General features: G+C 44.2%; 1 protein-coding gene across 1 annotated transcript; it reads right to left on the bottom strand.

Moving 5' to 3' along the window:
* Positions 1-5,102: 5,102 nt before the first annotated feature.
* ALDH8A1 (aldehyde dehydrogenase 8 family member A1) lies at positions 5,103-23,290 on the bottom strand. The gene is made up of 7 exons (XM_066373174.1): positions 23,094-23,290; positions 19,670-19,817; positions 17,764-17,919; positions 16,063-16,212; positions 10,997-11,253; positions 9,699-9,860; positions 5,103-6,130 (listed from the first exon to the last, which is right to left on the bottom strand). The coding sequence occupies exons 1-7, from the start codon at positions 23,229-23,231 to the stop codon at positions 5,678-5,680; spliced, it is 1,464 nt and encodes a 487-aa protein (XP_066229271.1). The 5' UTR covers positions 23,232-23,290; the 3' UTR covers positions 5,103-5,677.
* Between the last annotated feature and the right edge of the window lie 98 nt (positions 23,291-23,388).

Genomic DNA, 23,388 nt, shown 5'->3' with positions numbered 1-23,388 from the left:
GTCAGAGCACTGAAGACCTGGAGTACCCTTGGGTAACATGAAACACACCCTTCCCGGTTCCGACATGTGCAAAAAACTTCACTGGAAGAGTCTTTGAACACAAATGTTATTATTTATAAAAGACTGTTTACAACAGGGGTCCCCAAACTACGGCCCGCGGGCCGCATGCGGCCCCCTGAGGCCATTTATCCAGCCCCCGCTACACTTCCGGAAGGGGCACCTCTTTCATTGGTGGTCAGTGAGAGGAGCATAGTTCCCATAGAAATACTGGTCAGTTTGTTGATTTAAATTTACTTGTTCTTTATTTTAAATATTGTATTTGTTCCCGTTTTGTTTTTGTTTTTTTACTTTAAAATAAGATATGTGCAGTGTGCATAGGGATTTGTTCATAGTTTTTTTTTTATAGTCCGGCCCTCCAACGGTCTGAGGGACAGTGAACTGGCTCCCTGTGTAAAAAGTTTGGGGACCCCTGGTTTACAACATACTAAAAATAGTAATAAAATAAAATAAAACGTATGGAATAATTCAAATGAGTCTTTCCGTAATGCTAAACATCCCTCCCCCATCCTTAGTTCGACTTCTCAGAAGTAACCAATTTTAAATAGCTCTGGTTATAGGTCTTCTACACCACAGAACTAGCCTATATGAGTGTGCCTGTGTTTCTGGCCTTATCAACTTCAGATTACAGTTTCCTACTATGAAAGGTGTGTGAATTTAGTATATTTCCCTACCTCTCAGCTATCTGGATTTCACCTTCCCATTCTTATGAGTCACATTAACATTTTAAGATCTCTAATTTAAGGACGCTAATGGTTACATGCATAACTTTGATACGCACAAATTCCTTGTGCATCTTGACTTTTCAGCATCTAACGTGATCGGCCTGCTCCCTGTTCTATAACATGAGAAAAGTAGTTCATCTCCTGTAACCTCGGTCCCCCACCCTCTTTCTTTCCAACTTGTCAGCTGACTAATATTGTCACCCAGGTTTGTAACCTTCCCATTCTGTTCTATAATTTTAAGTTAGTTTTCTGTACTTTGTCTATAGCTTGACTTTAAAAATTGAAAAGCAATAAGACACATTCATAATATTAAGATTATATAAGTATTAATTGCAGAATCAAGTAAGGCCCGTAAAAATGGAAATGTGATTTTTATATTACCAAAAATATGCATCCAAAAACTTATTAAAAAATAGGTTCCCTTTATTTATACTCCTATTTTTCTAAGTCATGTCCCCTTTCAGTTTGCTTCATCTTATCAAGACTGCTGAATAGTTTGTTTCCTTTAGTCTAACAGATAGAATAAACATAATGTTCCATTCTTTCATATCAAAGATCTTTCAGATTATTAAACATAGGTTCAAAAATCAATGTTCCGGGCCCTGGCTGGTTGGCTCAGTAGATAAAGCGTTGGCCCAGTGTGTGGACATCCTGGGTTCGATCGCTGGTCAGGGCACACATGAAAAGTGACCATTTGCTTCTCCCTCCCTCCCTCTCCTTCTGAGGACAGCATCTGCCCTGGGTGCTGAGGATAGCTTGCTTGATTCAAGCATCAGCCCAGACAGGGGTTGCCAGGTGGATCCTGCTCAGAGAGCATGCGGGAGTCTGGCTCTACCTCCCCGCCTCTCAAAAAAAAAAAAAAAAAAAAAAAAATCAATGTTCTTTAATCACCACCTCCTGTCTCCCAGTTCTAATTTGGCCAATTGCTTTCTAGGCCAGTTTTTAGAGTTAACAACTTAAATTTTTTTTATCATTTTATTCCTGAGGCAGTTTCTCTGTTGGATTACTTTTCCTGCCCCACATCCCCAGATCAGACCAGGAAGAGAAAATGGAAGAAACTTTCTGAGTCAATAAATACTTACTTTGCATTAATTCTTGAGTAATAGGCTGCTGGCTATGGAATTTAAGGTGAAAACAATTTTCTCTGAGAATTTTAAAATCTTACTCATTGTCTTTTAGCATCAGTGTTATTAATGCAAAGTCTGATGACAATCTTACTTTTTTTTTTTTCTTTTGCAGGTATACTGTTAATTCTCTCTGGACGCTTTTTCACTAGGAATTTTTAAATTTCAACGGAATAGTTCTTGGTGCGTGGTGAATATTGTCCATATGAAAATCTTTTATTTTTTAGTTTGATAAAGTTATATTTTAATACTTATTTGATTATTCATCTTTGTTCAATCATCTTGGATCACTTTCATATTAATAGCATTCCAGCAACTTCTTCATGTCATCCTCTACACTCTGAGCTATTTTATCAACTTTATCTTCCCTATTACTAATTTAGTTTTTAGTCATACTAATGATTCAAATCCATTGATTTTTTTGTTTGTTTTTTGTTTGTTTGTTTTTTTTACAGAGACAGAGAGAGAGTAAGAGAGAGGGATAGACAGGGACAGACAGACAGAAACGAAGAGATGAGAAGCATCAATCATTAGTTTTTCGTTGCGCATTGCAGCACCTTAGTTGTTCACTGATTGCTTTCTCATATGTGCCTTGACCATGGGCCTATCAGCAGACTGAGTAACCACTTGCTCGAGCCAGTGACCTTGGATCCAAGCTGGTGAGCTTTTGCTCAAACCAGATGAGCCCACACTCAAGCTGGCCACCTTGGGGTCTCGAACCTGGGTCTTTGGCATCCCAGTCCAACGCTCTATCCACTGCGCCACCGCCTGGTCAGGCTCAAATCCATTGATTTTTATAGTTTATGTGGGCCCTGACCAGTTGGTTCAGTGGTAGAGCATCGGTCCAGCGTATGGAAGTCCCAGCTTTGATTCCCAGACCAGGCACACAGGAGAAGCGCCCATCTGCTTCTCCACCCATCCCCCTCTCCCTTCTCACTATCTCTCTCTTCCCCTCCTGCAGCCAAGGCTCCATTGGAGCAAAGTTGGCCCGAGCGCTGAGGATGGCTCTATGGCCTCCACCTCAGGCACTAGAATGGCTCTGGTTGCAACAGAGCATCGCCCCCTAGTGGGCCTGCCGGGTGGATCCCAGTCTGTCTCTCTGCCTCCCCGCTTCTCAGCTCAGAAAAATACAAAAAAAATTAAAAGTAAAATAAATAAAATTTATGTGGGAAGCAGTGGTCAGTGTTTCCAGGGTCCTCCCATCCCTCCCTTGCTCCTTTCCCATAGCTGTGTCTTCTCCTGCGGAAACACACTCTCCTCTCAGATCTCTCTGAGGCTAAGTCGGTTTATAAAGCCTTCTTTCTTTCTTTTATTTCTTTCTCCCATGGTTAGTTGCTCTTTCACACATTTTGGTATTTCTCTTTTACCAAATAACTGATGATCCTTGATTGATCATTCATTATTTGTTTTAACAAAAATCATGTATTTCTTACTTAGGAACTAGTATAGTGAACACCCAAATGCTTATCATCCAGCTTAGAAATAACATTTTACAAATAAAATTGAAATTTTTGAGCCCATCTCCAGTACATCTCCTCTGATTTTTTGTCATTTCAGTTCTGAGCACAGCATGGCAGGGGCCCCGGTGGCTCCACAGCTGTGGAGGACCGCTCCAGGGGACTGTGTCCTGCTATAGGCACAGACCTAAATGGCACCTTTAGGTGATGTGGGGTTTGAGACATTATGGGATGGCCTGGGACAGGTCAGGTCTTAGAATGATACTCACTCACTTGGATGGGCCAGAAAAAATAAAGTAAGTCCAAGTGGGGTGCTAAGACACAATGGCCAGTGGTTTTAATGACCAAGAACTGGGATAGGGGTGGCCTAGGGAGAATAGCATTGGTCAAATATGCATTAGTCAGACTGCCCTGTGAGCCCAGAAGGAGCTGCTAGAAGTCCAAAGAGACAAGCAGCAGGGGAATGACCTCCAGAACCTGTCAGTGGGAAGCGAGCCCCTTCCCAGGGAAGGATCTGGAGCCCAGACAAAAGGTGACAAGGGCAGAGCTAGCACCAAGTCCTAGGGGGAAAGTCCCCTAGGCAGAAAACAGGTGTGGTGGGAGCTGAGTATCCAGGCACAGGAAGCGAAGAGGTTCAGTTGCCAGAATTTGGAATCAAGGTATGTCTTAGCTCTGAGAAGCAAGGATGAGCTTGGGCCAGACCAAGTACGAGAATGAAGATGCTGAAATTCTTCCCGCTGATAATCAGAATTGGTCTTGGGCTTAATTAATCAAGTCACCAGGCCTCAGCTGGGGAAGAGATGAGGTGAGGACAGAAGGGAGAAGGGAAAAATAGAAGCTAAGAACCAGGTATGATCTAACAGCATCACTTGACTTCATACGGGCTTTTGTTTATCAGGATTTGCGAACAAGCCAACATATCCTAAATCCTATACAAAATTATAGAGATTAATCTGTCCCCCTTACCTGGCTCCCATGTATACCAGGCAACAAATACCCCAGAGCTCCAGGAGGAGCTGGTTCCACTCCCAAAACTTGATTTGAGCCCCTTCCCTGTGCCAGGCACTGTGCTGTGAATTGAGACTTCACAGGGATGAACATCTGCCTTGGCCATTGAAAATTCTTGTCCTGACAGGGAGTCAGACATGCAAATGGACCATTTCAGACAGGGTGGAAAGCACAGTGCTGGAGGTGTTCCTGATTGCTTAGCTGAGTGGAGCAGAGCAAGAGAGAGGAGGGAAGAGGCAAAGCAGGAGACAAGGAATGAAGACCCAACATGATGTGTTCCATGAACCATAGTATTTGGTTACTTCTGGAGCCCACTCCAAGGCAAGTGTGAAGTCATCAGGCCACTGCCCCATACCTTTTGTGTGATCTTGAGCCTCAGTTTCTCTTCTGATCACCAAGAGATCTAGGAAAAAAGCACTAGAAATACTTCTATTACTTAGTATACATCCATATTTCTAAGAGGATTGAGATAAGGCAGAATAAAGGATGACTCAAAAAGAAGGTACATGCCATACTGGTTTTCTAAAATGGCTTAATATTTATTGCTTTCTTTAGGATTAGTAAATTTTACTGCTCATGAGGTACACACACTGATAATTGGAGTTGACTAGATTCTACAGTAAGAACGGATCAAATTCTTCTTGTTCTAATTTTCCTCAAAAAGTAATAGTTATGTTATTTTTCTTTGTGCTTACACACACACACACACACACACACACACACACACACACACATATATATATATATATTGAGAGTTACTAGATATGCCTTCTCTGATAAATTCCATGCTGTGTTTATCATTGATGTTCATGGTCTCTTTGCATAATGAGGTCCAGTCAATAAACAATTAGGCATGCTTCTGGCTGATGGACAAGGAGACCATCTTGACAATCTCCACAAAGGTAGGAAATGATGGTGATTTGTTTCTCTTTGGTTTTGCAGATTTTTTTTTTAACCATCCATGTGCAAATGAAAAAATCTGATTATCTGTGAATTTCCAAGATTTCTATGAAAATGATTTTTAAAAATCCTACAAAGACACTACACAGAAGGAACCTGACAATTTTTTTACTTCCTTTTTTGTGTCTTCCTATTCAGAAGTATTCTCTATTTTGCCTTCGCCTTGAAAATAGACAGCATCTCTTCACCAGCAGGTAAAAATACTAACTACTGAGGATGAGCTAGAGATAATCTTTGTTGATCCAAGACCTGGCTGGAATATATGCCAGTATTTCAATTCACCACATTGGACCACTGATAGTCTGTAGCTAGGCATTTACCAAAACAATTTCTCCACTGGTCAAGGTCAGTGTTTGACAGTGATAGTTTTGACTTCAGTGAAGAATTCATAAGAGTCCTTGGCACCTTCTCTACCTATCCCAGAACTCTTCATCCCCCCAAAAGGAAGGTTCAGCTCTCTTATGAGCCAGCAGTTGGTCCAGACCAAGCCTGACTGCAACTTTTTAGCCACCCGGTGGACTCGTCCCACATTGCTTGACCACACCGTCGCTGCCAGACCATATTTAACACTGTTGGCTCTTTTAATCACTTCTTCTTCGCTATCAAAGGGAACAACACATGTCACTGGACCAAATATCTCTTCCGTCATGCAGCAGGATCCGTCCTTAATGTCTGTTATTATGGTGGGAAGCATGAAATAGCCTGCCTGATTCTTGGGGGGAATATTCAACACATCTACTCCCTCACCACACAGAATTCGGGCTCCTTCAGCACGAGCTTTCTTGATGTAACTTCTGACCTGCATGAGTAAAAACCATGATTAGCAACATCTTACCATTTGCCTTCACACAAAGCAACAACAACAACAAAAAAATCAATATTTTCAAATCATCTAGAGAAAATGTATGAGGTCATTGTTGAGAAATCTAAAGTTGATTATCTTATCACTCAGGCACTAAGCTTGAGGGGAAGAAACACTCTCACCATCACTTGGGCATTCAACCCTCATACTTGGAAAAGGAGCCAGTAATTTATCTAATGTCAAAGTGCAGTATGTGTGCTTTTCATATATTCTCATTTAATTCTCTCAAAAGTCTTTTAGCTTGCTGATGATATAATTGAGCCTCAGAAAGGGTAAACATTTCATAAAACCAATAAACAGGAATACTAGAATTCACACCCAAGCATATTCAGGAGTTAAATACACACAAGAGTATTTTCTTATTTTGGGAGGGGCTGTCTCCATGGCAGCAAGTGTCAAATTGACTGGTGCATAAGATTTAATTAAAGGCTAGGATGCCCTTCAAATATGTGAGCTTCCAGAACAAATAACTTCTACTTTCTAGTTTCATTACTGATTATATTCAGAAATATATCTAGGTAATATAGTATAGCTAACTATAATGGGAAATAAATTATGTAATAAATTAACCCAGTGACTCAGAGATAATGACAGTTATTAATAATAATGGTTGTAGAAATGACTCATTAGAACAATGATACATACATGTAAATGTGGAAATGTTGTTTAAGGCACAATGATCCATGACTCTACCCCAAGGGGTATAATAACCATAAGAGAAATAGAAAAATAATCCCCCAAATTAAAAGTATAGAACAATAGTCAAACAGTACATCAAAGATAAGATATATGATATTTTGAAATGACGTTTGGATTCCCATTTACCACTTATCCTCTGAGGATTCTGCCCCAGTATTAAATAGTACTTCATTGTAGAACTATATTCAATATAGAGCTATTTGTTTGCCAGATAAAAATTAAAAAGTAATGTTATTTTATTATTGTTTGCTTCAGTTTGTAGAACCCTTAATAAGTCATGATGTAAAACAGTGGTCCCCAACCCCCGGGCTGTGGACCAGTACCGATCCGTGGGCCATTTGGTACCGGTCCGCAGAGAAAGAATAAATAACTTACATTATTCCCATTTTATTTATACTTAAGTCTGAACGATGTTTTATTTTTTAAAAATGACCAGATTCCCTCTGTTACATCCGTCTAAACTCACTCTTGACGCTTGTCTCGGTCATGTGATCCATTTATCCATCCCACCCTAAAGGCCAGTCCGGTGAAAATATTTTCTGACATTAAACTGGTCCGTGGCCCAAAAAAGGTTGGGGACCACTGATGTAAAAGACTTTTCTTTTTTTTTTACAGGGACAGAGAGAGAGTCAGAGAGAGGGATAGATAGGGACAGACAGACAGGAACAGAGAGAGATGAGAAGCATCAATCATCAGTTTTTCGTTGCGACACCTTAGTTGTTCATTGATTGCTTTCTCATATGTGCTTGACCACGGGCCTATAGCAGACCAAGTAGTAACCCTTTGCTTGAGCCAGTGACCTTGGGTCCAAGCTGGTGAGCTTTTGCTCAAACTAGATGAGCCCATGCTCAAGCTGGTGACCTTGGGGTCTTGACCTGGGTCCTCTGTATCCCAATCCAATGCTCTATCCACTGCACCACTGCCTGGTAAGGCATGAAAGACTTTGTAAAAATAGAACATTTGGTAGGGTTTCATATTGCTCACTGCTACACCCCTCCCCAGAGGCACGGTGATCATGAAACTGTCCTGGAAAACCCCTAGGCTGGCTTGTGGGTAGAGACTAAAATAGGTTTGGACTTCTCTTTCCCCCTATTCCCACCTACATTAATTAAAAGATGCCAACAGTGGCATCCTGGGTGAACAAAGGAAGCCCCTCCTAGAGGCAGTTGCAGGACATTTGTCACGATCCCTACAGAGCACACAGAGCTCTGGGTCTACATTATAATGTCTAAATGGAATTATGTGATTTTCTCTTAGAAGCTCTTGGGATCATCACATACGAAGAGAAGTGTCAGCTTCAAATTGTGAATGTATCAAAGTATTTCATGTATAAGGTGACTTATACTAAACTGAGTTTTTTTTCTAGGAAAGTATCATTGGGTGGTAGCTTGACCAGAGGAAAACACAGGCATGCTGGCTAGCTCACTTTAAGTAAGTGGCCACAAGCCTCAATGGGCTCTTGGAGATGCCTGCGGACAGTAGAGAGTCATTTTATGTCCCTTTTCTCTCCTGATCTCTTGCAAGGCTTCTTCACACCTTCTCTTCCCTCCTGAAACCTCCAACTTTCTCTCCCCCTCACCTGCTTCCTATTTCACTGAGAGAACAGAAAAAAAATCAGAAGAGACCATCAAATACATAACCTTTCCTCCTATGAGCATCTGTGCTTCAAAATATTGTAAAGGTCGCCCTGGCCAGTTGGCTCAGTGGTAGAGCGTCAGCCTGGCGTGCAGAAGTCCCGGGTTCGATTCCCGGCCAGGGCACATAGGAGAAGCGCCCATTTGCTTCTCCACCCCCTCCCCCTCTCCTTCCTCTCTGTCTCTCTCTTCCCCTCCCGCAGCCGAGGCTCCATTGGAGCAAAGATGGCCCGGGCGCTGGGGATGGCTCCTTGGCCTCTGCCCCAGGCGCTGGAGTGGCTCTGGTCGCGACAGAGCCACGCCCCGGAGGGGCAGAGCATTGCCCCCTGGTGGGCAGAGCATCGCCCCCTGGTGGGCGTGCCGGGTGGATCCTGGTCGGGCGCATGCGGGAGTCTGTCTGACTGTCTCTCCTGGTTTCTAGCTTCAGAAAAATACAAAAAAAAAAAAAAATTGTAAAGGTCAAAGTTAAAATGTCCTAAGTGCCAAATTGGTGCAGTGTCAGAGATTTCTGCAAACCTTAGTAAAAGCTCTGCCTTTCATTGGCCGACTGACGGAGGCACGTTTTCCCTGGTGGGCTTTACCTACTGCAGTGGAAGACAAGACCCTTCTAGAACCAAAATCTATGACTTATTTTGGGAGAAGTCACCTCAGGTAATAAATTAAAATGACCTTAGAGATCTAAATTCCATAAGCCACCCAAAGACCATCAACAGCTTCTCCCAAGTAGGCCGCCAGTAGCCACTCCATTAACTAAAGACCACGCACTTTGGACTGTGTGTCCTGGCACTTACAGAATGCCATCTGCTCTAAGCCAGAGGCAGAACCCGTCCCACCGGGAACATTTACCTATTCTTACCACCTTTAATCCACATCATGTTGCCCTTTATGCTTTGAAAATTGCCTTTCTCGCGCTTCTGATGGTATCTCCAGGCTGACTTCTCAAGTGCATTCATTTCACATTGCTGCTGTTTTATAACTGAGCTACATTTGTTTACTTGTATCCAACATTTTTAGGCCCTATAATCCAGAGACAATTTCCCATGGGTCACAATCATCCAAAAATAAGGAGTAATTAACAGGACGTCAAAGCATGGATGTGCGCCATGCCTTGCACTGAGCTTCTCTCCAAATAAGAACTCTTTCCATACCCTCCCTGGCGGAGACTGACTTACTTTCTCCAGATGAGCTTTGCTTATCAGCGCTCCCATGCTGGCCGATGGATCGGAGGGAACACCTACTTTCCACGTTCTGGTCGCTTCTACAAACCTCTTCAGAAATTCACTATAGATGCCCTTCTGGACGAAGATCCTGCTGGTACAGAGGCAGATTTCACCCTGCCAAGAATGAAGGGCACACAGGAAAAGGACCAGGCTGGAGGACACACCCCTTCATGGATAGATCACACTGCACTCTGAGCACCTGCCTGTACCTATACATACATACATACATACATACATACATGTCTCTAAGCCACTTTCTCTAGGAATTTCTATGAGAGAAATAATTATAATTATAATGATTGTGAAAATAATTATTGTGAAGAATGTTTTTTGTTCAACACTCACAAAAATATCCCATTGAAAGGCATTATTATTACTATTTCCATAATTTACCGGTAAAGAAATGAAGGTTCAAGAGGTTATATAAATTATTCAAATGAGGTGAAATAAAGATATTTCTCATTCCACTCATCCTCCCTTCTCTGTTAGTCCTAACACCATGGCTTAATTCTTTGTTGTTGGATAAAATTTTTTAAAAGCGCGCCCTTTGGAGGAAATCATTAGGTATCTAGGCACCCCTGCTCTGTTCTGGGCACTGTCCCTGGTGCTGAAGCTAGCCTGCCGCGCAGAAGCAGGTGCAGGGCCCTCATCACGAAGCCGAAGACTGGGCTCTCTGATCCCGTGTCCTTCACCCTTTGGGGTGCCAGGGCTTGAAGACTCTGATGAGAACCATGGGCCCCAGGACAATATCTGCTACATAGTTTCAGGAGATGCAAAGTTGCCCTGAAGCCCATCCGTAATTCTAATGTAAGAAACCAGCCCTAGACCGGCTCTGGTGTTTATTTGTCAGTGTGAGAATGCATGTGGGGTGCCTTGGGGCAGAGAATAAGGTTTACTGGAGTTAGGACATCTAGGCAGCAAGAAGAGGGGGGGGGGTAACTCTACGAGTCCAAGGATGGAGGAGCTTAGAGTAGCAAACATCGATCGATTTGCCTACGGCTGCTCCTCGAGGAAAGTTGCGTAACTCAAGAAAAGGAGCTAGCTGAACAGAAGCCGTGACTCTACAAGGCCACGGGCTGACATTGAGAGTGACAGAGGATTGATGGCATAACACAAAGTAACGACTCTCCTTTCGCTGAAATAGCGCTGGACTGACCCTGGCACTCCCGCTCTGCGCTGGGATGAATCAGATCCTACCTGGCAGGGCACCAGGGTACAAAACCAACACACAGAACACCCAGAGGACAGACCTGGTTGGCAAAGCTGGACCTGACGGTGGTTGAAATGCACTCGTCCAGGTTGGCATCCTCAAAGATGATGGCAGGGTTCTTGCCCCCCAGCTCCAGGGAGAGCTTCTTGCAGTGGGGAGCACTGAGCTGTGTGATCCGCTCCGCGGTGGGCTGGCTCCCCGTGAAGGAAATGAGGGCCACCTCCGGGTGGGACACCAGGGCCTCGCCTGCCCTGGGCCCCGTTCCGAACACAATGTTTACCACACCTGGCGGGACACCTGGAGGGGAAACAGTGTCGGTTACAGTCATTTTCAGTAGTATACTGAGGACTTTAGGTTACACGGGATCCTGCTTGCAAGTCCAGGGGTCAGGAGCGATCTCTTCTGGCTATCCTTAGCTCATGGCACATGCCCTAGGTGGAATTCTTTGCGGTGCTTTGCCTGAAAAATGTGAGGTACAACATTCTACATAATTCATTCCATAAAACTGCCTAGGTCTTAGGGGCTGAGGATGCAGAGACGCCCTCCCTGAGGGCAAGCGTTGTGAGGGAGGAGAGCCCCGTTTCAAGTCAGCATCCAGGAGTCACAATGCAGGGCAAAAACACCGAGGAGAGGGGGGTGTACATGTTGCAAAATCCAGAGGAGAAATAGACTATCTTGGCCTGAGGCAGTGAAGGAGGGCTCCCCGCAGGAAGGTCATTTCTGAGTTGAAGGTTCTGTATCCCATGATATTAATGCACCATTGCACACTAGGACTGACTTAAACTACCAAGAACACCCAGAAATAGATGGCCCGTTGTTTTCTATCACGAGACCCAACTGTCCTAGGTCTGCTCTCACTTCCTTATGTGATTTTTGGATTTACCTGTGTATTACCTAACCAGCACTAGAAGGCACAGTAGCTGAGGGCGGAAATCGTGTCTGTGTTGCTCTCCACCACATGTATCCCCTGTACACAGAGTGCCAGATAGAATTAACACCAGGAAATGCTAAGTCACACTTAGGGGGTGTTTACCGTGGGCCAGTCATTGCTGTGCATGGTTCACCCCTTTAGACTTCCTAACAACTTGACTGGGGAGGGAGTATTCATATCCTCACTTTATCCATGAGAAAACTGAGGCACAGTGAGGCTAAATAGCAACCAGTAAGAGGCAACACTGGGCGCCAAAAGGTTAAGAAACAATTGTTACATAAAAGGATGAATGGGTGCTCGGTGTGCCTTATCCACATCAGAAGTGGTTCCTGACTGCGGAAAACTTTAGTATCCAGAAGGAAAACCTGTGTGCAACTGCGCTGTGTCCTGCAGCTACTCAGGGTTTGCCGGGAGGTTGCTGGGTGTCTTCCTGTGGTTTCCTCAGGCCTGAAGTCAGCAGGGTCAGAGACTTTCCGTGTACTGTGTGAGGGTTCTGAGTGACTTCCCTGCTGCTAGTCATTTTACCCTTGTTCCAGATCAGACATTCTCTCAACAGAAACAGACTGTCTGGCATTCAAACATTCTTCTTCAAGCATGAGCTTTTTATGAGTAAGCAATCCATGAACAACTAAGTAGCCACAATGGAGAATGATGCTTCTCATCCCTCTCCCTTCCTGTCTGTCCCTATCTCTGTCTCTCTTCTCTCTGTGTGTTTCTCTGTCACACACACACACACACACACACACACACTTAAACACACAAAGAATAAGCTTTTTAAAAGTATAAATAATAGCTCTGGCTGGTTGGCTCAGTGGTAGAGCGTCGGCCTGGCGTGCAGGAATCCCGGGTTCGATTCCCAGCCAGGGCACACAGGAGAAGCACCCATCTGCTTCTTCACCCCTCCCCCTCTCCTTCCTCTCTGTCTCTCTCTTCCCCTCCCGCAGCCAAGGCTCCATTGGAGCAAAGTTGCCCCCGGCGCTGGGGATGGCTCTATGGCCTCTGCCTCAGGCGCTAGAATGGCTCTGGTTGCAGCAGAGCAACGCCCCAGATGGGCAGAGCATCGCCCCCTGGTGGGCATGCCGGGTGGATCCCGGTCAGGCACATGCGGGAGTGTCTGACTGCCTCCCGGTTTCCAACTTCAGAAAAATACAAAAAAAAAGTATAAATAATAATTTTACATTGATGACCCATTATCATCCAATACACCTTCCCGAGAGCCACAGCCTTAGCCCGATCACCTTGAGGGGACAATGGAGACTCCGTGCAGCGGAGCCCCGAGGAGACAGATGGGAGGAGTCAGTGAACCCTGATGATGTCTGGCACAGCCTCGCTTCCAGGGATGCCCCCTTACACTCAGCTGCACTCTTGTTGTAATCCAGCTTAGGCTGTTTCTGGACCACATGTCAAGTCCAGAGGAGGCCGGACCTGGAGCCAGGCACCATATGAGAGCAGCTGGGTCCTGGGTTGGGGCAAAGAAGATGCCTGGGGGAGAGGTCCCCACTGTGGCTGATGAGTGGAAAACAGCAATGAGCTTCCCACCATTGGCAAGTCGGGGCCCTGCATCTCCATCAAATATCGGGCATGTGGATATCTGTCGACTTTCTGGATGGGGGAGGGCACAGGAAGGTGGACACTTGGGTTTTATAAATCCTGAAGGCAAAAAATGGATGGGGTCACTTGTAATGCATATATTTAGTAGCACGCTGTCCAAGGGCGAGAGGAAACAGAGACAGCTCACATTGACCGTCCCCAGATCACAAGCTGTTTCAGGCTGCTGATCCCCTTCTGCCCAATGGCGTTAACATTTTGATTATGTTTTCTTGAGCTCTGATATTACTATATTAAAACTACCCATTGGCCATTATTTCTGAGTACCATTTTGCCATTTGATCAAGACATTAATGAAATATTTTTTTAGAGACATCTGAACTCTACCCTGAAGAGAAGGAAGGCTGTTTAATCGGCAAATGACAATTTGGTAAAACTCAGGGTAGGTGCCGACAGACAGGAAGGGAACAAAGCCCCTCCAGTGCTCGGAGGTGGCAGGGTGACAAAAGAAGAAGCTTAAGCTTTAATAGATCAGGACAAAAGCCAATAGGAAGGACCAGGAAACCCCATCCGTGGACACTCCAGAAATGAGGGCAAACACTTAGTGCCCCGAAGGGGGAAAAAAATGAATATTCTAGGACTCCCAAAGAGGTATTATTCACTGTGTACTTTTTAAAATGATTTTATTTCAAAGGAAGTTTATCCGTCAAGATTGTTTGAACACCTGGGACGGTAGGAGCCGCTTCTGTGAACATCCCCAATGCACTGGGGGAGACTATCACTTTCTTCTCCCTACTCTGCTCAGAGTTTCTCTCACAGTGATTATGTAGATGTGACTCATGTCTCCTCCAACGCCAGTGGAGAAACTGAGGACTTAGACAGGTGCACACTGAGTGTCCCGCTCTCAGCGTTTGTCAGAGGAGGAAGGTTTAGCAAAGCCGAAGGGCGGGAGGGAGGGACCGCCCTGGTATCCTAAGCTTAGTCGTTCGTAAGAAATAAGAGCAATGCCGTGCAAACAGATGGACACATACAGTCCTCGTGCAGGCCGGTGCTGGGGTACTGGACCAGGGAGAGTGGTTAGGAAAGAGAAATGATCGTATACAAAGATGTAGTTGATGGTAGGAAAGGCTGTGCCTGGGACACAGCCCGGCAGCACCGTCCCTGATAGGGACAAAGCAGAAGTCAGCTCAACTCCTGTCTCGTGCAAGGGACTCTGCAGTCAAAAGACAGGGGAGGAATGTCTTGGATCTCTGCAGACACTGCAGACTCAATTTCGTAAAGAATGGGCTCAGACCATGATGCCCTGTGTAAGGGAGGGACGACACATTCTGGCACGAGAGAGAGGCAGACACGTTCACATCACACACCCTCCAGAGGCGTAGGGCATCCACAGACGGAATCCCGAAGACCCGGGCTGGGAGGCCTCACTCCTCCGCAGGATACAAGGCCCTGGGCGCTAAGCCAGCGGGACAACAGGGCTCTTCCCCAAACAGGCCTGGTCTAACCTGCCATCGGAATCTTCAAGAACTGGCTCAGCTGCCTAGAAGCCTGTGTGTACATTGTTTTTGCTTAGAGAGAGAGAAAGAGAGAGAGAGAGAGAGAGAGAGAGAGAGAGAGAATGAGAAATGAGCTGCTTTCAAACGCCCACTCAGTGGGCACAGGTGAGCCCAGCCCTGCCTCCTCTGTGGGCTGAAAGGAGGGACATACAGCAGAGATCAGAGGAGCCAGAGCACAGCCTCTTCCCGCCCCCACCCGTCACTCCTACCCAGGCTGCGGAAGCATGAGCGAGGGGCTTGCCCAGGGGGTACATACAAGACAGGGCCTCCTGCCTGTTACCTTCCAGCCCTGGGCAGTGTCAGGCTGACACCCAGAGGCAGACCAGGAACACAGCCTGCATGTGACCACTACAACCATAGCAGAAAGGGCACATGCAACTGTATCAGATCAGCGCCTCCACAGTGACACCACATGTAGGGAGAACCGAGGGGTAATTTCAGATCTCTTGAAAATGGGCTGTCAGATATTCTCTAGCTATAAAAACCAAGAAGGAACTAGTAATAGTCTCTCTATTTTGTGATTTTAGAAAGAGAGGAAGGGAGAGAGAAAGAGAGACAGGAACCTTGATCTGTCCCTGTGTGTGCCCTGAACGGCAATCAAACTGCAACCTCTCTGCTTCCAGATGCTGCTCTAAGCACCCGAGCCATCTGGCCAGGGCTAATATCGTTATTTTCATCAAGATTGACTTGTGGTCCCAACATGAGATTTAAACTGCATAAGACACCTTAGGGAGCAGGCTGGTGTCTGTCTGAGGCTCTGTAAGCCTGTCGTTGAATTCCAGTTGTGTGCCCACTGCTGCCAGCCCAGCCCTGCAGGGAGGATCTGTCCTGCAGTAGCCCATTCTGGGGAAGAACAGAGGACACCCTGTGAGCAAGCCCCATGGACAAAAGGGATTGTTCAGGACAGAAACGGAGATAAAAAAACAAAGATGTCAATGAAATCTGTTTTTAAGCTGAGCAGATTTCTATCCAGAATAGCTTCTCAAATGTCAGTGACCCTAAGGGGGCCTGAAGCCTACAAAGCAAACAGCCCCAATGCCAATCCGCCCTCAGACTCTAACACTGAATTACCTGCTTTCTCCAGGAGCCTGCACATCATCCACGCGGTCACTGACGTCATCTCGCTGGGCTTGGCTATCACAGTATTGCCAGCAGCAATTGCTGGAGCGATCTTCCAGGTCAGCAGGTAGAGCGGCAAATTCCAGGGACTGATCAGACCAGCTGCCAGAGAGCAGAGCATTGCCAGAACTGACAGGCCTCTCGAGGCCGACTGGCCCCACTGGTTTACTGGTGCTGCAGGAAGTTGACGCTCCTAAAACCCCAAACCTTGCTTATTTGTAGCCAGCCCCAGAGAAATCACTGCAAAATGTATCACAACAACTGTGCCTCTTAGAAGTATAGATGAAAACAGTTCACTCTCTTCTCGATGACTTACAATTAGATTTATGAGCAACAGTACTACAAGTTTCGGGGCTAAAAGGCTGTCACCTGTCACGAAACAGTTCTGTAATGTGATCAGTTTTGAGATTTATGGGTTGACCTTTACATGTGTTTAAAACCTCTCTCTCCTCATTAAACTGTCCAGCTACTATTTCTTCAAAGTTTCTTCATCTCTGTTTCTAACTGAGATGATTGAGACATAAAATCTCAAGCCTTTTAGAACTATTTGTAAAATATGAAAAAATTGACTCTGAGAACGTGAAAGCCATTTTAGCTCGCCAGACTATTTTTCCATACAAAAATCCTCTTTAGTATCTTACCTGTGTCCTGAGCAGATAGGCTTTCTGGATAAATAACAGAACCAACCACTAGAACGTGTCTCTATAATAGTATGAAACTACCAGTCTCCCCAACCACAAAACATGCAAAAATAAAATCTACCTTATCACTACATAAACGGATTCACCTAACCTTATAATCCACCTTTATATCTGTGCTATAAAAGTAAACATATTTTATACTATTTCCCATTGAAAAATCTTTTCTTGAGGGTAAAATGATATTTTTTGCCATATAATGTTAGGAGGATGTTTGAGCCTTTCGTAATGCCTTGAAAATACCTTTTCCAAAGGGTTTAAATAACCAAAGTGGTAAAATGTCCCGTTTTCTTTCCTTTTAACTTACATTCTCTTATCCTGCCATAAAATATAAATAGTAAAATATGAAGCTAGTTGGGTTTTTTCTCAGAGGAAACAGTGACACCTGGTGGATATTTTGTGTCATTGCAATTCAAGGGAGGAAGCAAAGAAATAAATGAGGAAAGTAGATACTTTAATCAAGTCTTATTTATCACGTACCTGGCATTGTTTTGAGTGTTCTACGCTTATTAATTTAATTAATTTATAAATATATAAATACAAAATAAAACTATTCTCCCAGTTTTTCAGATAAGAATACTGAAGCACATAAAGGTTATGTAACTTGGCCCACACACATCCAGAAACTATGCTCTTGACCTCAACACTCTCTGGAAATAGACTTTTTAAGTTATTATTACAAGGGGTGAGGGAATCTTGGTTTGTGAATTCACTCTCAGCTTTATTCTTTCCCCTGTGAGTTTCCAAGAATGACCTTCCAGGAATAAGTTGGGAATTTCACGCAAACACAATAAACACAAACTCGATTTTTAAGGCCAATTATATGTACTTCAGTCAAAGTAGAAGACATCGGCCCCTTCCTTTTCCTTAGTCTGTCCCTTTAGGTCAACCTACAGAACTGACTGAGCCGCTCCACGTGCGATCGTGCTCCGAGCTCTCACTGAACAGCACCTACCGATCCCCACGGGGGTCCGCACGGTATAGTGCAGACAGCCCATGTGGTCCATCTGGGTGCACTCTGAGGTGTGGTGCTGGATGGAGGAGGCGAAGAACCGGAAGTTGTATACAGACCGGGGAATGTCCATGGTTCTTGCTAATGTTATGGTTTTCCCTGTAGGAAGTCAACAACACAAAGCACCGTCAGTGTTCTTCACCGTATGGAGACAGTACCGCACACCCACCCCAGCTCACACTGAGGTCACCTCATTCCTCCAGCCTGGGACAGACACTCATTGACTATACAAAGTGTTGATCATCGTTTGATAAAACCATGAAATAATTAGCTAAGAGGTTAGAAGATGGGGTGTGGGGAGGGTTAAAGTTGTCAGATGATCTTTGCTTTGTGGACTAAACAATTCATAGCTATCATCATGAATTCGCCAGATGCTACCACTTCACCCACACCAGCTCTTCAATTTCAAAATCGCAGGCTTTGTACATGCTACAAAGTTGTGGGAGTAATGGAATCGTGAGTTTAAAGACAGCTGTATTTTCAAGTCACAAAAAACCACTTTGATGAACATGTGATGTATATTAAATGTCCTCACAACACATGGTGGAGTCATTAAGATGGACACATGGCAGAACAATGGATGGGAACCCCTGGCACAGGATTCTAGGTGGCATTTGATCATCCATCACGTGTCCCACACACATCCTGGCTCCTGGATGGAACAAAAAGAAACCTAAGCGTCCCTGGGTTGTTTCTTAGTTACCTTCAGTGAGGCAGGGACACTCTACAGTGGTCTAGCTCCAGCAGAAAACACTGTCTTCCTAAGGGCTGGGAGTCACACTGCTTCCTAACTCCTGGCTAGTTTACAGCACACACATCATTTTAAACAATCTTGGTTTTTCCTAACAGATATTATTACAAAGATTTACAGACATCTACTCTCTTACCCTGACTTCTGGGAAGGAGTTTAAAAATTGGAAAATTGTGTTGGAAGTAGAATAGTAATACTCAGATATCTTTTTAAGTAATTTGACCATGCAACTGTTCTTCAAATGATGTTTGCTTTGAAAAAATCTCCACCTTAGGCCCTGGCCGGTTGCTCAGTGCATAGAGCAGGGGTCGGGAACCTATGGCTCGTGAGCCAGATGTGGCTCTTTTGATGGCTGCATCTGGCTCACTGACAAATCTTTAATAAAAAAAATGTTAAGAATATAATACATGAGTATTACAATCCATTCATATTCCATTCATGTAATACATGAGTATTACAATCCATGCTCATGTTCATGGCTGCTGGTGGCCGGAGCCAATCACAGCTGTCCTCTGGGACAACACCAAATTTTTATTGGATAATGCGTAATGTACACAGGTCATTGTGAGGTCAGGAAGTAAACTTCCCTCCTTTTAGTCAAGTAGTCAGCTAGCTAATTGCAGAAAGCCTTTTGATGAAGAAGATGGCTAAAAGAAAAAAAGATGAGGAGTATCGTACTTTTCAGCAGGAATGGACAGAGGAAGGGGTTCTATGGTGACTCGCTTTGGTCACCAGAACGAGGCAAGCCTCAGCCTTGGGAGGCTTGCGTGGGCGCTCTTGCTTCCCACCTGCACCTCTGCCCTGAGAAGCACGTGTGCGGCCCGCCCCACGGTCCCAGGCAGGGAAACAGGAATGTGCCCGGTGAGGTGCCATCCATTCCGGGTTAGAGGCGAGAGATCCTCTGACCTCCTGGAGGGAACTGGAGGGAAGCGGATGAATCTCCAGCACCTGAGGAATGGATTGGACTCCCCATAAAGCATTTAGTAAGAGGCAGCGGTTCTCAACCTCCTCCCCGAACCCTCGCCGAACCCCCGCCTCCCCACCCTCCTGCCCCTGCTACACCGAGCGGGCTCCGCAGGCGGGTGCGCCCGGGCTCACCTTGGTCTTTAGACTCGGCCTGGGCCAGCTCCTCCAGCGACTGTTCCAGCAAGTCCGCCAGCCGCTGCAGCACCCGCGCGCGCTCCTCCGGGCTGCGGGCCGACCAGCTGGGGAAGGCGGCTCTGGCGGCCTCCACCGCAGCCTCGACCTTGGAGGAGCGAGCGGGAGAGGGTCACCTTCAGACTGTGGCTCCGGAGGGGGTGCAGGAATCCGCAATCTATACACGCCAAAACGTTTTCTGCCTAATTTCAAATATTCAGCACTTCCCACTGCCGGCTTAACCACAAAACAACGGAGTTTACATGACCAGCCGAGCAGGGGCACGACAATAACAAAGGAAAACGTACCCAGAATGGGACAATCCAATCATTAGAAAGAAGGTATTTGAATTTCAACAGAGTTATACTTTCAATCATTTTATAATACAAACTTTCTAAAAATTTCATGAGAGAGAAAACTTCGTTGAGAAGTATAGAATCTCTAAACTCTTCAAGTCCAGCTCTAACTTAACCTGATAAAGTCTAAAATTTTGTTTGAAATTACTGTCAACCCACTTGGAATGACCAATCATATTGGTCATTTACTGACTAATTTTAATATGCTAAGTGCTCTACACAAAGTATTTCACTTAGCCCCTTTTAAAATCCTGTAACATGAATATTGCTTTGACCATTTACAGATTAAAAAACAAGAACAAAAATAAACTGAAGCACAGAGAGCTTAAGCAACTTGCCAGAGGTCACACAGCCAGTAATCGGCAGAATCAGAATTCAAACCCCACAGACTGGCCTGCTCTGGCATAACCTCAGTCCCGGCTCCTGGCTCTCTGCCTCCCTCTGCCCAGTGGAAGAGGCCCCCGATGGAGAGAGGAGTATTTGTGGTTGAACAGATAACTTGGGGATCTGGTTTTAGAGCTAAATCCAAGAAGAAATAATAGATAGGCAGGGATTGTACAAGGACAGTTCCTGTAGGCAGAATATTCAAGTCACCACTGGCTCTCTCCTCTCTTAGGCAAAGTCTAAAGCAAGCAGTGCCTTTTCTAGAGAGAGCAAACCCATAGGCTCTACTTCTCCCTCTCCTCTCTCACATGCACGACAAACATGGACGATCACAGGCTCAGCCCCAGAATCCTTTTCGGCAGGCCACAGCTCATTTCTTGTAACACAAGCAGGATCTGACAATTCAGCCACCCCGTCTGATTGATTTTTCTCTCCTGTTTCATTTGTGAACAAAGTCACTTTCAGGTGAGCTGAAGTAAGGTAGAAAACGATCCTCATCATAATTAGAAATTTCTGGAAAGGTGAGATTTCACCTCAAAAATGGAATCTCTGATATGGCCCTGTAGACAGGATGAAGGAAAACATGTGACTCTTAGTGATCTCCACCCCGAGATGCAGCTTTGTGGACCGACAAGAGCAGGGTTCATTACTACAGTTGTCAATGTAAAATCTAACCTTCCTGATAATCAGAAAAATCAGTTCCAATCATTTTCTAAGTTGTTTTATGTCACATGCCTTATCTCCATTTAATATAGAATATATTATTAACCTAATCTATACAATATTAGAAAATATAATACTTAGAAAGTTTTTATTATATGCCAGATAGTAAGGGTTTTTACATAAGTCAGTCTGTTCAATCCTCAGAGCAACACTGTGAAGTAGATACGATTATCCCCATTTTATAGATAAGGAAACTGAGGCACAGGAGGTTCAGCTCTAGGTCAAGACCATTGCTACTAAGTGGAGCAGCTGGTCTTTTAAGCCAGGTGGTCTGATTCCAGTCTGTGCTTTTCTGACAGTGCAAATGCTACCACAAATGTGTGCATGTGTGTGTGCGCGAGAGAGAAAGAGAGACCACTGATCTAAGCCTAAGCATCAGGGATGAGAATGTTAGCATGCTGTCCTCTGTAAAATAAGGATAATGATAATGAGAGTCTAATTTGTAGGTTGTGACTCATATTTGGGACAATTTATATTAAGGAACTTAGTGGCTGCAAAGTCTACAGCAAAAACTGAATAAATGGAAATCCTGTGAGCAGCACTTACTGTGAGTGACTTTTGGGAAAACAGGGCATGTAGATTGTATGGTGATCATATTTTTCAAGCCAGAAAAAAAATAGAATTGATGGGATCAAATAGAAAATTTTCAAGTTAGATTGCTAGAAAATCCAAAATATTTAATCCTCTACTAGCAGGTGTAACCATAACTCAAAAATGCATGAGAGCCATTAGCTGCAAAAAGATATTTTAACCAATTTTGTCATATTTTTCATTTTTAACTTCACTTTAGAAAATACTCTGAGATAAGGAGGTTTGGAAACACAAAGGTAGATTTCAAGCATCTATCTCATGTCATTTTAAGTAAACAAACAAGTGGGTACAGTTTAACCAACATTAGTCCAATATTTGCAAACTTTGATCCAGAAGGCAAGGTTCTTTTTAATGCAAGAAAGATTTAAAGTAGTATTGACAATGCACAACTAAATGGAACAAATAAGTGGAACAAATTGCTGCTTCTCTCTTTCTCTCCCTTCCTTCCCTCCCTCTCTCTCTCTCTCTCTCTCTCTCTCTCTCTCAAATCAATGGGAAATAATTTTTAAAATAACAATAGAAAAATAATAGCTAATTCTTCCAAAAAATGTGAGTATAATACTTATATATTAAGGCTACAGTTCTCTTTTAAATAATTCAATTCTTTTTACCTTAAAAAATAAAGTAAAATCCACTAGGCATTAGATGAGTACATAGGCCTCAGCCTCTTTCGTCCCCAGATCTATTTACATTCTCAATGCAGTGACTGATAACTGATAAAACATATTTCAAATATGTTACCAAATTCTTCAAAAAATTAATCCTCTATCACTAAAAAAATTTCAATGTGTGACATTTGGCACTTGAATAAGAAAAAGGGTTCTTTAACTCTAAAAAATATGGAAATTTGATTTTAAATTTCAGCATTGAAACGATCAGTTGTATTTTACTAGATAATTCTAAAGTGAGGAGTTATTAAAAGATCATCTAAAATAAATGGCTAGGTTTTAAAGTTTTGTGTGTTAGTAAAGTAACATGTTTCTTAGAAATCCGTGGATATGAAGGTTAGTTTCGGCGCCGCTTGGTAGAGATGAGAGAGCACTCCAGACTGATAAGTCTTACGAATAATACTTCACTAGCCTCCTATCAGGGAATGCCTGAGAACTGTGCCTGTGTCTTCGGTTGCCTAGATTAACAATCTGAAATTTGTTCCATGTACCATGCATGTCCAGTTTCAAAGCACACTTGCCAAGAGCAAAAATCTGCCTTCTGCTACCGTTTGATAAGTCTACATCTTTTCCCAACTCCCCTTTGCTTCTAGAAAACTAAGGTAGACATAATTCACCGACATATTAAGACCATTTCGGTCTTCTCTAAGTGAATATACTCACCTCTTCTTTCCCACTATTTGGCACTTTGCAGTACACCTCCCCTGTAGATGGATCATAAGAATCTATATAGGAGTTACAAGGTAGAAATTTTCCACCTATGAAGTTTTCCAGCATCAAAAGTGTCTTTGTTCCAGCCATAGTAAGAAACCTTTACCCTTGACGGTTGTTCAGTTAGGAATCCCCACCACCCTTCACTGCTCCTGAGTTAATCTCCTCCTCACTCCCAGCCCCAAAGTCTTCGTTTGCCAATCAGGGAAGGGGGAGGTGACCTGACACTCTGAGCGCTTCTAATATC

The sequence above is a fragment of the Saccopteryx leptura genome, chromosome 3 (assembly GCF_036850995.1).
Source record: "Saccopteryx leptura isolate mSacLep1 chromosome 3, mSacLep1_pri_phased_curated, whole genome shotgun sequence".
Lineage (NCBI taxonomy): Eukaryota > Metazoa > Chordata > Mammalia > Chiroptera > Emballonuridae > Saccopteryx > Saccopteryx leptura.
The sequence above is the reverse complement of the archived record's forward strand: the minus strand, read 5'-3'. Positions and strand labels throughout refer to the sequence as shown.